This window comes from Malaya genurostris, chromosome 3, assembly GCF_030247185.1.
Source record: "Malaya genurostris strain Urasoe2022 chromosome 3, Malgen_1.1, whole genome shotgun sequence".
NCBI lineage: Eukaryota > Metazoa > Arthropoda > Insecta > Diptera > Culicidae > Malaya > Malaya genurostris.
In genome coordinates, this window is record NC_080572.1 from 124,368,769 (window position 1) to 124,383,280 (window position 14,512).

General features: G+C 34.9%; 2 protein-coding genes across 2 annotated transcripts in view; both read right to left on the minus strand.

Annotated features, from left to right (window-relative positions):
• LOC131434883 (rho GTPase-activating protein Graf) overlaps nucleotides 1–1,583 on the minus strand; it is a 107,787-nt gene extending 106,204 nt beyond the window's left edge. Inside the window, exons 1-2 of the mRNA XM_058602119.1 lie at nucleotides 1,430–1,583; nucleotides 62–558 (exon numbers count right to left, since the gene is read on the minus strand). Of these exons, the coding sequence (XP_058458102.1) occupies nucleotides 62–224 (163 nt within the window). The 5' untranslated portion in view covers nucleotides 225–558; nucleotides 1,430–1,583. The remainder of the gene's footprint in view (nucleotides 1–61; nucleotides 559–1,429) is intronic.
• Nucleotides 1,584–6,304: 4,721 nt separating this feature from the next.
• LOC131435311 (phospholipase A2-like) lies at nucleotides 6,305–9,307 on the minus strand. Its single transcript, XM_058603028.1, has 3 exons — nucleotides 8,754–9,307; nucleotides 7,519–7,665; nucleotides 6,305–7,458 (listed from the first exon to the last, which is right to left on the minus strand). Exons 1-3 carry the CDS (start codon nucleotides 9,230–9,232, stop codon nucleotides 7,326–7,328), a joined length of 759 nt encoding a protein of 252 aa, XP_058459011.1. The 5' UTR covers nucleotides 9,233–9,307; the 3' UTR covers nucleotides 6,305–7,325.
• Nucleotides 9,308–14,512: the final 5,205 nt, after the last annotated feature.

Genomic DNA, 14,512 nt, shown 5'->3' on the forward strand with positions numbered 1-14,512 from the left:
AGTGTAGTATGGTAAGTAAATTTTAAGATCAAAATCGAAAACAGAATTTCCTGCTACTTACTTTTGGCTGCAGCCAACAGGTCCTTCACTTCCTTGATAATCCGCTTTATTTGTTGACTTGTTTTCTCCAGCTCTTTTTCATGCTGATTCAAATTTTCTCGGAATTCTGGACTGTCCAAAAGACAGTCCGTAAACTCCAATGCTTGTAGTTTTCCTATCACCATAGTTCTTACCGTAATTCACACACCAGTACACTTTTTCCACAATGTATTACAAATCAACAAGTCGGACCCATTGAAAACTTGGACAGGAAAGACACACTCTGATATGACGATGGCCTAAGCTAATTGTGCTTATCTTATCATGGATTTTTTCCTGCATACATTTACGCCATCACATCACTGTTTGCCTCCTGACATACCGAACGATTAGGCCAAACTAATTTTCAATCCCAATACATCAATATACGAACTCCCATTTTCCCATTTTAAACTTTGAGTTTCAGCACTTATCACTTATCCACTTTGCATCAACTAGTCGATTATATATAGACGGAATCTTAGATAAGAATTTTCAGTTAAACACTTAGGTGCCAAATTATATATATATATATATATATATATATATATATATATATATATATATATATATATATATATATATATATATATATATATATATATATATATATATATATATATATATATACATATATATATATATATATATATATATATATATATATATATATATATATATATATATATATATATATATATATATATATATAACGTTCTTGGATTTCAGTATCGAAAATAAATTAAAATTAAAAATATTCCTCAAATTGAATTGATCTCTGAAATTGGCAGACTTTTATTTGAAACTTAACTGCAGGTTGCATCAAAGTGTAATAAAGCTTCTTTGCAAAACTAAATTTCTAGATCACTATCAAGCCACATGCAGATACTACGTATGTATACCAAAGGAATGCAAGTTTCAATCATCGGTTCAGTGCATGCCAATAGAGATGAATACACCTTCGCGGGTAGTAAAATCTGGCAACACTTGTGTAAAAGTTCTCCATATATTTTGGACACTTCATCTTAGTTTTATCAATATACAGCGGTAAATCTACAGCAATAATAGCACAAGCACCCGGTACGCCGAAGAAAAAGAAACTAGATAGGCAAAGGCAACATGAAACCGAGAACCAACATACTCCGAAGGAATTTTTATGCCACTTTTGTTATGATTTACACACGAAATTCACAGCATACACTATTTCAATTCATTTTTCTATACCATCTACCGCATAAAAATGCATGTGGATATCACGAATCATCACCGCACTATTAATCTATTCGCAAAAATGCACACCTAGCTTGTAAACTATCGCTAAGGGCTACAATTAGCAAAAACATCAATGCACCTAAAAATCAAACTTGATTTCCATCATCTTCTTCTTCTTCTCTGGTATCCACGGCGGAAAAGAATGCGAATAATAACAGCAGAAAACAAAAACACACGTACGCAGAGCAACCAGGTGAAGAGCAAAGCGAAAACACTCACGTTTCCAACCACGAACTAACCCAAACTGATGCAAACGACACATTCTACTCATTCAAAGCACGAAACATTGCATAAACGTCATTCGCTCGACTTACAGCATTGTTGAAGAAGTATGTGTGTTTAAGTTAACTGGAAAGAAGGTGGGAACAACGCGTTCGAATATATATCGTCGTCAAGATTGTATATTCCATCGGTAATGGCATACTCCGAAAAATTGTAAAACTGATTCCCAGATAGTTGGAATTAATATTTCTTTTAATATAGTAACAATAATAATTCTGGTTTAATTCAACCAATGTTACTTTTAATCAACTATTATTGGCTTGAAACAAACGCGTTTTGGTTGAAATTCACGATAACTACGTGGCATATTAATTATTGTGCAATGGTTTGAAATAACATTTTTTTTTGCTTTGATAGGTTTTGTTGTTTTAAAAAATCGGAATTGTTCCGCTTACGCCGTACAACAACTACACACATTGTTACCAGTTCTACGGAAACCTATGAGAAACAGGTTTCTGAAATCTAAGCTCTAATGGAAGACTAAATTGATTAGAATTTGTTGTTTATGCAGGATTACAGAGTACGGGCAAGTTTTCACCAATAGATTAACCAAATAGCTGTATTTAAATCATTACTATCGACGATTTTGATATAGTACTTAATGACTGACTACTTAGTTCTGATGTCAAATTTAAAATTGCTATTCGCATTCATTTCATTATGTTAAATTCACAAAAAGTGTGGACTCATTCACAGCTCATCAATTTGTCACGTAACTGAACATGTTCTCAGCATACAACAATAAATATTTTGATACATATTAATGTCAAATTATTTTCTGTACACATCTAGAATATAATAAGTGATGTCCCAAGCAACCAAAAGCTCAGATAAATTGGAATGATTTGGCATTGCTCAGCTTTTAAGCAACGAGAAAAAACACGTGAAACTTTTTCTGAAAATTTAAGTTTTAAAAATTCGTCGAGTACTTTTAAGCAGGAAGAAAGCGAATTATTAAAGATACTGTAGAACCTTTAATTGCTTGATGTGATGTGATGTGAAGTAAAACCAAAACTAATTTATGGAATTGTATGCGGATAATGTTACATTAAGTTCGATGTGATTCAACCAGTCTTAAATAAATAAAACGCTTAATTTACACATTTTCAAAATTCTTTATATTCAAAGTATTGACCTTTGGATTCTATACATCTTTCAAGTAATTTATGAACATCATCTCGATTAATTTTTCTCTTGAGGTAAGCCATTCGACGAGTCGTTTTTCGACTTATTCAAACCTAGCTCGTAAGAAAGTCTTTCATCAATGCAAAATGGCAGACCCTGTCAGTTTACATAAAAATCCACGATGTAAAATACACTGGTATTCACGATGTAAGATACACTGGTGGCGTGATAAGACATTTTTGGTTGCGTTGGTAATTTTCTCACGAAATTAAGTATGGCGCGCCGGGGTTCAAGTATGTATACATAAACAAACGACCAGTTCAGATAGGGATTTCACTTCTAAGTTACTCCGGTTGTCGCGCAGCCTGGCGAATCTTTGGCACTAATTAAAATCTGGACATTTCTTCTTTAAGGGCTTGCAAGGTAACGTCGAAATATAGAAAATTGTACACACATCCGATTCTGTGTTTTCGTTGGAGGAAGGATTTGGCGGATCGCACTGTGAAATCTATTACAGTTATTATGAATAATGGAGTGATTGTGCTGTGGGTGGCATTTTAAATGCAGATGATGAAAACGATTGAATCATCCCGGAACAAAACACCGCATTTCACTGTCGATATTTTCGCAAACAGAACCAACCACCAAAGATAAACTCAAGATTACGTAGTCCCATATAAATTAAAGAATAAAAACTTGTTCGGTAATTGTGAACCCGAGAACTCAGTAATAGTATACTTTTAGTAGCCCCTTGTTAAAAAGCGTCGATAAACATAGAAAAGCGTCGCATAAAAACCATGATTACGCTACAATACCAAAAGAAAATAAACCAAAGTTTGCAAGTTTTGCGTAAAAATTTTTTGAATCTGATTGCTTCTAAAGCAGATTAAACCGTCTTAAACGAATTAAATATTAGGCTAGTTGAATATAATAAATTACTTCTACATTCAAATACAAAGAACTGCAGAAAGTGTTGTGAGATTGTTCGATATTATGTATATTTAAACATGATTTGTTACTAATATGAAAACAAACATCATTATAGTTACGACGCATAGAGCGACTGGGCGTTTGTTGTTTCGGTTCCACTAATCATTGAACTGCGACTGACGGCGAACCGATTTCATCGAGGAGTTATATTTAAATGTATGAAAAATCATAGACTATTCCATCTTGAGTTTATCTTTGCTAGGATTCCATGTAAATCGCTTGTCACATACTAACTTGATCAAAAAATTCCCGAAATGTATTTAGAAAATTAAAAATAGATTGTTAATCAGAATCGATCAAATTCATCAAAATCAAAGTACTCCCCATCGACTGCAACACAATTATGTCAGCGCTTGATTCAATCCTCGTAACATTTTTTATATTCAGTTTTCGGTATGGCCATCTGAACCATCTGCGAATGTTCCCTGATCTCATCTCGGGTGCTGAAACGCGTTCCACGGAGTGGTTTCTTGAGTCGACCGTTTCTAGCCAAATGTTCACGGTTAACGATGGCGTTGTGTCAGTGCGTTATCGTGGTGCAATATCCACAAGTTGTTGTTTGCCCACAATTCTGGTCTTTTTCGGCGAATTGCTTAACGCAAACGTCTCATAGCGCCCAAATAATACCCCTCGTTGACGGTCTGGTCTTGTGGAAGAAATTAATGATACACAACACCCTTGTAAACAATGAAAACTGTGAGTATCGCCTTCTATTTCTCTCATCATCATTCACAGACTCACGGCCACTTCTATAACGTTCGTGCCACTGATAGACGACTGTTTTGTTCAGAGTATCGTCACCAAAACACTTTTCTAACATTTGCAATGACGTCACACCGTTGAAACCGTTTTAACGCTAAATTTAATGCAAACTCGTTGTTGCAAATTCAATTCCATTTTGAAAACTGTACAAAATCGAGGACACACACAATTGCAGATGTACTCAATACAACGTAATTTTTACAAATGTCCAGGTGTCAAGCTGTAAATTTGATAGAAAATCAATGACAGATGTGGCAACCTAAAATAAAAAAATCTAATCGGGTGACTGAGAGCGCCACATGGTGGTGATTCCGGGAACTTTTTGCTCAAGATACACTCAAAATAATAATCATGTTATAGTTACGTGAAAAGTTATGTGAATATTTTCCACCCTACTTTTCACGTAGATTTTTTTTTATTTAAAAGATATTTTATTCAGGCCTATTTGCGTACAAGCTTTACGTGGCCGATTTAGCTGAGTTTTTAAATAAAAGATTTTTTTTGTATTGGATCTCGTTGTCACCCTTTTTCTAGGGGGAGAGGAGCTTCCATTTTCCTCCTGCGAGGATAGAGGGACACTTCGTTCGTGGTTCGTCTCGTCATCCATTGCCGCATCGGTGGTATTGTTGTTGATTTCGTTGCTGGTTGCTGTAGATGCGCTTTGTTGTACATTGATTGCAGTTGCTGGTTGGTTGGATGGTAAGCTGTTAACTGCAGCTGGTGTACTTTGTTCTATAGGGGATGCGTTGGATGGTTTCGTTGAAGAGGATGCTTCACTGTTGTTGGTGACTGTCACAGGTGTACTGGGGTTGCTTAGGGTTGATGTGAAGGAAGCACCGTTGTCCTTTGGTATAGTTGTCTCCTTGTCCGGTTTATTACATGGCTTACCGTAGTGAACAGCTTTTTGGCAATATTGACATGTGGCCATCTGATTGTCATAGGTAACAAATGATTTGCACGGTATTCTTGTATCCTGACCGAATGTCACATAAGAAGGTATAGGCCTCCTCAAGCGCATGCGTAACAAACGTACGCCATTTAGAATACCGGGGAAAAAATTCCTCCACTTTTCATCTTCGATAGAGAGAATCTCTCCGTATTGGGACATAGTTTTGCGAATATAAGAACCGTTGACGCTTGAGGGAAGATCATGCACACGCACTTCTATAGCACTATCTTCCATATATACTGGAATGTTGTACTTGATATTTTCATGCTCCACATAGTGCACATTATTATTGTCTTTAGCGAATTGGATTGCATCCAACTCTTTATAGAACTGGATATAAACAACATTATTGGTCTTATTGCATTGGAGTAAATGCACACGTTTAATGTCAAGATTCATTTGCTCCTTAAGCAAACCTTCAAGTTCTCGTATCGAAGGTCGAATTTTGCACTGTCTGAAGTCAACAATAATTGTTTTCTTTCGTACCGACGGTAGCTTCTGTTCGTTTGGTTCACTCATTTTCGAGGTCTATTGTTCACTACCCAATACTGTACTTGATTTCTTCTATCCCCAACGTAAGCGGTTTTGTTTGTCGACTGACTTGGATGAGATGTAAACCCGAACTGATCACGTAGATTTTAATGGACTGGCATTTAAAAGCTGTTTAATGCATAATCTTGTAAAACTTACGTGTTTCATAGGTAGAATGTAATGTATTGTTCATATCCCATTTACCTATCAGTTCATATCAAATTTAGACACCAGAGAATTACTATTTTATATATTGGTTGAAGTCAAAAGGGAGATTTCGGATGTTTATATAAATCAATGAAATGAAAAACACCATGAAAAATAAAACATTTATTTCAGAAAATTAGTATAAAATTTCAATAGCTTAAAAATAAACTAATAACGTCGTGGTATCTCAAATCGACAAGCCTCCAAAAATTGTTTTTGTTGTCACTGCCATCCAACCGAAGCTGCAGTCGAGAGTCGAGAACTCCCACAACACAACCGATGCAGGTTAAAGTCGCATTACATGGTTCCAGTATCTCTAGCTTCATACCGATTTCGAACTCGTTTTTCGGTGGACCAACGGCCTGTTTCGGCAGGAGCGGGCAAACTCCCGGTCTCATGCAGGCGCTCGGTCCAGTTGAACACATGAAAACTTTTATACTGGAATGGTCCGGACGATGAAGTCAACAACTGTAACTAATTAACATTTTTCTCAAATATTTAACTACTTACACTTTAGCCCTGTTCGCCATTTTCAAAATCGAGTTTTTTACACTGGAAATTCACGTAGATTGTTTGACGTTTGGTCAATTCACGTAAACCTTATGTGATGACTCTATTCATTTTAGGGGATGTTCGTATAACATTCATTTTCGTCATGTAAAATATTCAATTTGACATTTGAAACCATTTTACGTGATTTTTCAAGTAAATCGAACGTGAATTTTTATTTGAGTGTAGTATGTCTATTTTATATAAATCGGTAAGCTTTACGAGGAACAACAAAAATCATCAACTCTCAAGAACAACGGTACTCCTCCTACATCGCACCAACCAATCTCAGCGAGAAAGTTTTCGCGGAACTTGTTCACAATTCAGAAATTCTGCGAGCACTATTAAGCAGCAAGAAAATGAATGTCTTTAGTAATTGTAGAATTTTTAATTACTTGGGTAGCGTCTTTATCCACATGATAGACTAGCAACTAACGTGTGTTAGAAACGAACAGGTATAAATCAATACAATTATGTGAATATATGAGAAGATCTTTATTACACCAAAAGGTGGATTAAAACAGGTTTTTAGAAAGCTATATTTCTCTTTGCTTTTTTTTGTATTCAACAATATTTCATATCAATACGATACGTTCGGAAAACACGATTGATTAGCACTCAAATATGGTATATTGAACCATTGCCATCTCTTCGGAGTAGAGTAATCTACCTGATAATCAACGCAACGTGCAAAAAAGATGAATTCATCACTCCTGGAATAATCAAGATACAGCATTTTTTCCATACACAAACAATCATTTTGCGATCGTTACATTTGTTGTTTACACTGTATAACTGGATACTCGTACTCAATGCAATAGGTCTGCACTTTACTGTAGATCCATGCTACAGCAAACGAAAAGAATGTTCCCACATCTCGTAAACAAGAAAAGAATTGAACATCACAGCTGCAACGTAATCTAGAGAAAACAAAAGAATCGATCATTATGAATTTTCGAACAAAAGTTTTCTAACATTGCCTAGCGATTTAGATTTAGAATGGATCTACCACAGATAACCGATGAGCGTGTAGGCAAACACTTGCAGATGTCGCAGCGATAGTCATATTGTTCGTTTACTGATGTGCTATCACAGAAAACAGACATCCAAGTAGTGAATTTCAATGTGTATAAGAATTCTACCGATTGTTTGTCAAAGTAATCACTTCGCTTTACAAAGCTATTTCGAAAAAAAAGTTTGGATGTCTGCACTCTGTGATGCTACAACGTAAAATTTTTGTCACAAGTTCAATTGAGATTGAGTTGTATTTAATCCAAATGTTAATCACACGACATTTGAGTTTTAATCTATGTGAGTTTAATACTTATTTAAATCGTGTAATAAGTGTTCGAATCGTAGAAGTCGGAAAATTTGTGTAAAAATCGAACTTCATTCATAAAGACTATGTGCTTCGGTACTGTATAAGTGTCTCAAGTAGTGATAACTATACCTCTACTTGACGGTTCATGTTCAATTACTGAGTGGTGTGGTAGTTCAACATGAACTGCAATGTACTGATGAGTCAAAGACGAAACGTAAAATAAAGAATAAACAAGAGAGAACTTTATTATCGTTCAAAACCGAAGTGGAACGTGTTGTAAAATTGAGAACAGTCGTGCGGTGATCTACTATAAATAATAAATAATACACATAATATATCGCTAATAAAACCAACAAACCGTCGATTAGGTGGCAGTAGTAAGCCTCTTGTTCCTAATGTATAGCGAATTCAAAAGTACGAGTTTATAAAAATGTTATTTCCGTCCTGCTTTCGTTGACTTTGCGTGCATATCCATACAACTTATCAACCATTTGGGTAACGATCTTTCAATGAACTGTATCTAAAGAGACACATTTTTAAACAACGAATTGTAAAAAATCATTAACTTATATGACTTGGAATCTGATGTGAAGGTGAACAAGGTGTTTTTCAAACGACACTTTTGCTCCTAATGAAAGAATGTACTAATCTAACAATTTTCTTTCCAAACATTTGCGTCGAACTCACCTACTAAACAACTGCGGTTTGTACGGTAGGCCTGGGAAATTTTCGTAATCCTTTCGTTGCACTATGTATAATGGGCACTCATCGTGGCTTTTGCAACACTGATCAATTTTGGTAAAATATGGATTTTGTGTAACTTCTCCATTTGTGGACCAATTACCTGGTCCACAAAAATTAGTAAGCGATTTAATACCAATTCCTGGTCCAGCATATCCTTTGTAACGAGTTTGATTCTTATGAACCACATCTACATGCTGCTGCAAGAATGCAATCACCTGGTCATTAAATGGCGTATGGTTTTGTTGTGTCCAGTTTGACTGTAAGTACGAGTACTCCATCAAAATCTCATTGAGAACATTCCCATTTCCATGATGATCCAAATGATCCAAGAAAACTTGGCTCTGTTTAGCAACCAAATCTATTTGTGTAGCGATGATCAATGGAATAACAATTTGGAATACTAACAATATGAACACATGCATCTTTAGCAGTAATTTGGCACGTTTACATTAATGTGTGACACGTGAATGTGAACTGATACACATAGTTATTACTATTCGCACCTTTTATAACGTTGGCTTCATCAGCTGTGTATTTTCAGCAGCACTATATCATCGTTCACTGTGAGAAATAGGAAAAACGATCTCCAACTACACCGTCTGTTGACATTGTAGGAAGGTCTTGACACTTTTATCAGCATTTATGAATTAATAACTTTGTGATGAGAGCGACACAAACAAGCCTCAGTTGCACAGTTGAAACCTTAGTACCTATCGTGAAACTACTATGAGATGCGCATGTAGAAGTTGATTCAATAGCTCATGTTTATAAACAATCCTTTGAATATTTAATAAACAGTGAATTCAGCATTATTTCGAAAGAATCAGATTAGTAATCCAATCCTGAATTTCAGTGTTCCTGTTGATAACGTCATATAAAGCCTAGGAAGTGGCACAGAGATGATGTTGTAGAAAGCTGATTAGTATGTTTAGATAAGATTTTTAATAGTCAAGAAGCATGTCAAATGCATTTTATTCACGTTAACTTCCAAGCTAGCATGTATGAGAATAAAATTTATAATCTCTGTGGCATTTTAGTACTGTATTGGGTTGGCGATTCAATGCATGCATGACACTGGTTCAACAAGTCATTTGTCGTATCCTTGAACCAAGACCAAGAATAATTCTTGAAATCAATAGGATCGTATCACTGCGTTGAGAAGTCGGTTGAATTTAAACGGTCCAAAGCTGTAGGAAATCCAAAGAATTTCGTTGGAATTATATGATGGCCTGTAAAAAAAAAGACTCATAACGACATTCCAAATGAATAATTGATGTAATACGATTACTCAACTTTAAAGGCCATCCTGCAACGGGACACTGACTAAACTAATTTATTTTCATTCCTTAAATGTAGGTTGTGTGAAAATTGTATTGAAATTGATTATAGAAAACATGATCATGAACGATGTTGACTTTACTTTCCATAGAGAAAATTACCCACCTAACTAAAATTTAATAGGGCTAAAATTTTTGTTCTAATAACATAACATTTATACCAATATGTTGAAAATTAAGCCTAGACACTTTCTTCTGGATTTACCAATTACTTAAGTGGAGTTCAAGATAAGTGCAATTTAGTTTGGGGAGCCATTTTAGCATTTTAGAATGAAACACCTGATAAATACATTAAGAACAAGAACCGGAGACGGAGGAAAGAAATCTTTGGTCGACTGTCGTTGTGGAACACAACATGAATCACACTGCCAATAACAAACAAGCAAACCACGAGCACGGAAGAAAAGTGAATTCAAATAATTAAAGTATGTAAAAAACATTCACAAATCATTAAATGTAGCTCAATTCAAATATGATGACGTTAACGCTTCAATTTTGGGAAAACCAACACCAAAACGTTACAATTATTAGTAGGTTTTTAACGTTTTGTCTTTCTCATATAGATAGATTATGCAATCCAAAATCGACTAGCAAAAATTGGCTCGACTTCCGGCTCCGGAGTTATAGGGTAAAGTTATATTGAATATTGTAAACCGTCACATAAACCGGCGAAACAAAATGCGTAAAAAATTGCCTAAACTGATCTCAAAAGTACAGAAATCGATAGCCATTATCAGTAGACAACTAAATAAACCGATTCCGGCTATCCTGGTTCTCGGTCTCCGGTTTCGGAAGAACCGGAAATAATGGTCATATATTCCAAAATGTATCTCACACATTTTTCTCAGCGATGGTTTGATCGATTTCCACAAACTTAGATTTAAATGAAAGGTCCCACGGTCCGGTACATAATTTCTGAATTTCATCCGGTTCGGACTTCCGATTCCGGAGTTATAGGGTAAAGTGTGTTAAATATTGTACACCGTTACTTAAACCGGCGAAACAAAATACGTAAAAAAATTGTATAAACAGGACTCAAAACCGTTATTCCCAATCTTAAGGTCAAATGAAAGGTCCTACCAAAATTTACTGTATATTTTCGGATACAACAAAAATTTAAATCGTCGTTTAGTTTAGTCGTATAAAATCTTCAAATTTTAAATAAAAACTAGTAGAGTTCTCGGGTTGCGGTGCCTGATGTGCATATTATAGTGAACCCACTTCGTTTTCTTAAGAATGACCTACGCGATCAAAGCACTGTTTCATTCTGTATGTTATACTAGTTAATGCACAAACAATCCCTTGGTTTCTTTCAAAAACCGAAGAGAAACATTTTGAATAGAATACCATGGGACCACAGGACCTTTGAGAAAGGCATCATTACACCTTTAGGTGGATTAAAACAGGTTTTTATGAGGTAAGGGGCTTGTTAGGGTCTAACGGTTGAACGAAAACACTACGAATTCTTTTAGAGCTATCATCCAACAAAATAAACTTAAATGTTTTGCATGATACAAATCATCATTCGAACAACATTGCATATTTTTTTCGTGGAAAAATATTGAGAAATAAGTCGATGAAAAAGTATTTTTGAGGAAGCTTCTTAGAAATCATGATTTGCGGTGTCCACTGTATCTCAGCGCAGACTAATCAGAAGTCAACAAATCAAAACAGCATATTTATAGTAGATGTTTTTCTAAACCCCAACGATTTTGTTTGATTGTTTTTTAATTTTTGGTAGTTGTTGAAAGTCAAAACTGAGATTTGTCACAAAAAAATCTACAATTTTGTAGCTGTAAAACCTCCCCAAAGATACAACGAAACGGAAAACGTTGGGGTCTGGTATTTTACATGTAGAAAGTGTGTGCAAAACTTAAAAAAAACTTGTTTTAATCCACCTAGTGGTGTAATGATGCCTTTTTCATATCAATCACACTATCATATATAATACTGTGGTATTCTTCAAAATAATTTTCATCTATTCGAATAACCGAAATCAATTTGTTTGACCGTCTACTGATAAAAACTATCAATTGGAAAAGATTTGAGGTCGATTTAGAAATTTTTTTAAGGTTTTCCCCCATTTTCAGTGATGGTATACAATTTTTAACCCACTTTACCCTATATTTCCGGATCCGGAAGTCGGATCCGCATGAAATTCAGGAATTACATATGGGACCACAGGACCTTTCATTTGAACCTAAGTTTGTGAAAAGCGGTCGCGCCATCTATGAGAAAAGTTAGAACACATATTTTCTTTTTTTCGCACATTTTACCCCATAACTCCCGAACCGGAAGTCGGATCCAAATAATATTTAGGAATTTTTTATGGGACCTCAAGACCTTTCATTTGAATTTAAGTTTGTGAAAATCGGTTCAGCCATCTCTGAGGAAAGTTAGTGCACTTATTTTCACATTTTGTTGCACATTTTACCCCATAATTCCGGAACCGGAAGTCGGATCCAAATAATATTCAGGAATTTTGTATGGGACCTCAAGACCTGTCATTTGAATCTAAGGAGATGGCTGAACCGATTTTCACAAACTCAGGCTCAAATGAAAGGTCCTGTGGTCTCATACGGAATTCTTGAATTTCATTAAAATCCGACTTCCGGATCAGGAAATATAGGGTAAAGTGTGTTAAAAATTTTATACCATCACTGAAAAGGACGAAAAACCGTGATTTTTTTCTAAATCGATCTCGAATCTTCTCCAATTGATAGTTTTTATCTGTAGACGGTCAAACAAACCGGTTTCGGTTATTCTTTGAATAATCGAAGAAAATTATTGTAAAGAATACCACAGTATTATATATGATAGTATGATTGATATGAGAAAGGCATCATTACACCACTATGTGGATTAAAACGGGTTTTTTTCAATCCGTGCAATTAATTAAGACGAAATAATTTTTCAATTATATTGAAACAAATGTACGGAACTAAACTTTATGTATTAAAACTAAAAGTTAAGCTTCTACCGATATTCTTCCAAATATTGATTAAAAATTGTGGAGCCCATGTAATACACCGATTTTTATAACTTTTCTAATAAAACGATTCGATCTAAATCGCGTCAAAATACACTTTTCCAAGAGTGGATATCTTTCAATTTTGTTTGTCTTGTGAATTAGACACGCAAAATTGCTAAGGGGCTGTCCATAAAAGACGTCACGCTTTTTTCGACGATTTTTGACTCCCCATCCCCCTTTGTCACAAATTGTCACAGAAGCAAAGACCCCCCACCTCCCCTATGTCACATGTCACGACTTCAAAATAAATAAAATTCATCTCAATACATTCTCAATATGTATGGCAAACCATACAAATATGAGGGAAAAATCGATTTATTACATTCATTAGATTAAAAAATATCCCTAAAACTACAAAATCTTCGGAATTATTTTATTAATATCAATTTTATAAATTAACAAAGTATTTGGTTGGAATTGATGAAAAAATTAAATCATCTGTTTTATTCCTCCTAGGGGTACACAGATATATTATTGTTTTAGGTAAAGAATAATATTTCCTTAGTGTAGCGTACAGGACTGAGTAAATAACGACCAAAACCTCATCAAAACGAGATCACTGCCGATGAATCTTTTCAAGATCAGTTGATCAGTTAATTTTAAATCACATCGATCAATATCGGTACTGATCTTCTGTCACACAATGGGTAGTGATTTTGAGCTAAAATGATTCTTGATTTATGTAAGTTCAATCATTGGATGATTCGATAAGCTTTGATGTTGGTGGAGGAAAAACACATATGATCAAGATAAGACATGACATGATCTACGTCTGAAATCGTTGATCTCCCGCCCTTTTTCAAATGGAGTACAATTGAATAAATTTCATCAGAATCAGATAAGAGAAATTCTTATGATATACTATTATCAATGCTAGAGAATCAAATTACTGAAAAAATTGTCAGTGCATTACTTAAGTTAAACCGGTTGAAGGCATCTTTTTCTTTTTTACTCATATTAGGCAAAATTTATTGATTTCGCTAATTTACTCGCTCCTCCGTGCACTTTTGCTGATCACAACAGAAATGATTTCCTGCATCATTCATTTCCGAATTTACAAGAAGAAGCTTTTACATCAACAAATACACGTTTTCCTGTAGAATGTAAACGTTTATTGTGGAGATTTTTTCAAGAAAAAGGGCAAAGCAGTAATATAATTAGGTATTTCAAAAATGCACTCATTAAATATATTGGACGTCACATTCCAAAAACCTCCGCTCATTCCCTCTGTCACAAAAGGTCACGTTTTATAAAACACCCCCCTCCCCCTTGCGACGTGATGTCTTTTATGGACAGCCCCTAATAAAAGTTGCATAAACTAACAAAATAGTATT